Source organism: Acanthamoeba castellanii (genome assembly GCF_000313135.1).
Source record: "Acanthamoeba castellanii str. Neff unplaced genomic scaffold scf7180000084763, whole genome shotgun sequence".
NCBI lineage: Eukaryota > Discosea > Longamoebia > Acanthamoebidae > Acanthamoeba > Acanthamoeba castellanii.
Genome location: NW_004457323.1, coordinates 233,198 through 236,444, shown reverse-complemented (window position 1 = coordinate 236,444; position 3,247 = coordinate 233,198). Strand labels below are relative to the sequence as shown.

The following is a 3,247-nucleotide window of genomic DNA, read 5'->3' as shown; positions in this document are numbered from 1 at the left end:
ATTGACGATCGGTACATAGCGCCAACAGGCACAAGGCCGCCCGACCCGCCGTAGCTTGACGAGCCCTCGGTGGCCGCTGGGCAGAAGAAAGAACGAAAAAGAAAACGAAAGTGAGCCTTCGAGCCAATCGTTCCATGCAATAGACAGATGAGGGAAGACGGTCATTACCTGCATCGACGTTTCCTGCGCGGCCGCCGTTCACCGTGATGGCGCCCTTACCACCGCCCACCACGAGGTGCGAAGATCCCGCAATCAACAAGCCCGAAAAGAGCGATGTCTCGCCACTCACCGTTCCTCCGGTGCCATTGACGACGTCTCCGCCATTGCCTCTCGTGATTGTCAACGACCCTGCGCGGACAAGGTTGGTGAGAAAGGTGCTGGGTTTGGGTGTTATGTGTCGAGTTGTGTGTGGTGTGTGTGGTGTGTGTGGTGTGTGTGGTGTGTGTGGTGTGTGTGGTGTGTGTGGTGTGTGTGGTGTGTGTGGTGTGTGTGGTGTGTGTGGTGTGTGTGGTGTGTGTGGTGTGTGTGGTGTGTGTGGTGTGTGTGGTGTGTGTGGTGTGTGTGGTGTGTGTGGTGTGTGTGGTGTGTGTGGTGTGTGTGGTGTGTGTGGTGTGTGTGGTGTGTGTGGTGTGTGTGGTGTGTGCGGTGTGTGCGGTGTGTGCGAACCAGCGATATCTAGGAGAGCAGAATCAAAGCAGATCAAGAAGGCCATGCCCCCAGGGCCTGAGTCCTGCGAGCCGCCGACCACGGAACCGCCGTTGCCGCCCACCAACTCAACCGAACCGTACACATCGATCGTCGCATCGCTAAGAACTGAAGAGTGCCGTGTGATAAGAACAAAAGCGAAGACCACAACGACAAAGTGACACGAAACGAGAAAAGGTAACGAACCAAGGATACCCACAACCAATGTGGGAAGGCCGCCTTGGGCGCCCACGCTGTTGCCGCCACTACAGCCGGTCACGCGCAGATCGCCGCCGATCACGACTTCGGCCTCCCACGTGCCCCACACAATCAGACCGCCCCCGGCAATCCCAATAGAGGAGCCCATGGCGCAGCTGCCGCCTGCACAATAGAGTGGTGGACAATCAGATGAAGATGTCCCCCTAATCTGGGGATTGCAACCGCCAGTCCGGGGGGGGGCAAGTACCAGGTGCGCCCTCAGCGATCGAAGAAGCGGCGTTGCCGGAGAGGATGGACAGGTCGCCACCGACGCGCAGGTTCACGCCTCCTGTGGTTGGCATCGTACCAAATTGGCGGGTCGCTTGCTGGGCTCTTTTCGTCGGCCCGGTGAGGGAGGTGCCACTCTGCGGCGTAAGGAAGAGGTTGGCGGCGACGTTGGATCGAGTGAGCAATTGGAGAGAGAACTAAGCTTCGAAGAGAAGAGGAGCAGTACCAACACAGCGGAGGCGGTGCTGGCGGAGCCGCCAGCGGCGCCGGTGCCACCGGAGCCGCTGGCGACGAGCTGATCACCGGCCACACTGACGGTTCCCGCACCTGTGATTGTGAACTGCGCATTACCTGCCAAGCAAACCGCTGTTGAGCTCCTGCAGCTTGCCACTCTTTAATTTGAGGGGTGGTATGTACCGCCGGTTCCTCCCCTGGCAGCATCGGCCAAGGAGGCGTTACCGCCGCTGCCGGCAAGAATGTGCAGAGAACCGCCGATCAGGGCCTCTCCGCCACTGATCACCGCGAAGACCGCCTGTGCGCTGTCACCTGTGGGAAAAGGATATGTCATTGCTCCTACCATGGACGTAGCGATCTTCTTCTTTCTTCTTCTTTCTTCTTCTTTCTTCCTCTTCTTCGGAGTGGTTAAAAAGGGTACCGCCGTTGGCAGTGTCCGAGGCGCCGTTGCCTCCATCGCCAGACTTGACAAGCACGTCTTTGGCGACGATAAACTGTGCGTTCAAGCCGAGGAGCAGCATTGCGTCCGCCGCCGATCCTCCACTAGCGGTGCTGTTGTGTGTGTGTGTGTGTGTGTGTGCGTGCGTGCGTGCGTGCGTGAGTGCGTGTGTGTGTGTGTGCGTGTGTCACGTAAGTTCCAGCCAAAAAAAGCTCCACCCAAAATGAGCGAAACGAACCCGTTGTGGCCGTGTCCGCTCACTACGCTGACGCTGGATGCCGTGAGTTCGCCGCCGGCCAGGTTGAACGCGGCCAGGCCTGCGGTGAGCTCACCGTCGTGGAGTCCGGTGATCGATCCCGAGCTGACCACCACCGAGCCTGCCACCAACCCATCATAAGATGAACAAGAACAAGAAAAACAACAACTGCAAGTGCGGCACAGCTCGGGTGCTGTGCGACACGACCACGACCACGACCACGACCACGACCACGACCACGACCACGACCACGACCACGACCACGACCAACGACACGACCAACGACACGACCAACGACACGACACGACACGACACGAGGGGGTGCAGTAGATATGTGTACCACCAATGACGATGGATCCGCGGGCGGCAGCGAGTTCTTCGCCGAGGCCGAGGTCGGGAATTTGAAAGACGTCGTACAGCTCACCAGAAAGAGGGGTCAAGCCCATCAAGCCGGCAGGGCCGGTGGCGGTGACAAGCGCGTCGCCCGACTTGATCGCCAGGTCGCCGCCGACGCTCAGCTGACCGCCCACGAACGCGGCCACCACGGAGCCGGTGGAGGGCTGCGCCATGCCGCTCGGGTTCAAGTCTGAGCGAGTCGCCAAGTGCAGGTCGCCTCCAACCTTGAGGAGCAAAAAAAAACGATGTTATTAAAATAAAATAAAATAAAATAAATAAAATGCAATAGTGAAGTTATTTAGAAATCAGAACAATGTAAAATAAATCAAGCCAAAGGGGGTGAGGACGTACTTCCAAGATGGAGTCCCAGTAGAGGAGGGTGCTAGTAGGGGAATAGGAACCGAGAAGACTGAGGTCGCCGGAAACGCTCAGTTGCGAGAAGGTCGACACCGTCAGGTAGGCGTGCGAGGAGTCGGACGTGATGTTGAGTGAGCCTTTGATTGTGAGCTCACAAAGCTCCAGTTCCATAGAGGCTGTATGGCAGAGGGGAAAAAGGAGCAAGTCAATTCTAAGTCCCATTGATCAAGATTGATCAATCTATTGTAGGTCAGCTGTGTTGCTGGGGAGGGGTTTTACCGCTTGAGCCAATGACGGAGAGGTCGCGAGAGAGCTGGATGCTCGACTGCTGGCAATAGAGGCCGGTCCGGTTTCCGGCCTGGTAAATGAGGTCGAGCGGCCCGGTCGAGCTGAGC

General features: G+C 57.9%; 1 protein-coding gene across 1 annotated transcript in view; it reads right to left on the bottom strand.

The window, feature by feature from the left end:
- The window catches only part of ACA1_240500 (uncharacterized protein), a gene marked incomplete at both ends in the record, with an annotated part of 5,962 nt that extends 2,939 nt beyond the window's left edge, over positions 1-3,023 (bottom strand). The window contains 12 exon segments of the mRNA XM_004335328.1: positions 33-76; positions 169-348; positions 667-813; positions 892-1,065; positions 1,151-1,231; positions 1,250-1,307; positions 1,397-1,497; positions 1,588-1,716; positions 1,748-1,898; positions 2,105-2,220; positions 2,440-2,719; positions 2,847-3,023. Of these exon segments, the coding sequence (XP_004335376.1) occupies positions 33-76; positions 169-348; positions 667-813; positions 892-1,065; positions 1,151-1,231; positions 1,250-1,307; positions 1,397-1,497; positions 1,588-1,716; positions 1,748-1,898; positions 2,105-2,220; positions 2,440-2,719; positions 2,847-3,023 (1,638 nt within the window).
- Between the last annotated feature and the right edge of the window lie 224 nt (positions 3,024-3,247).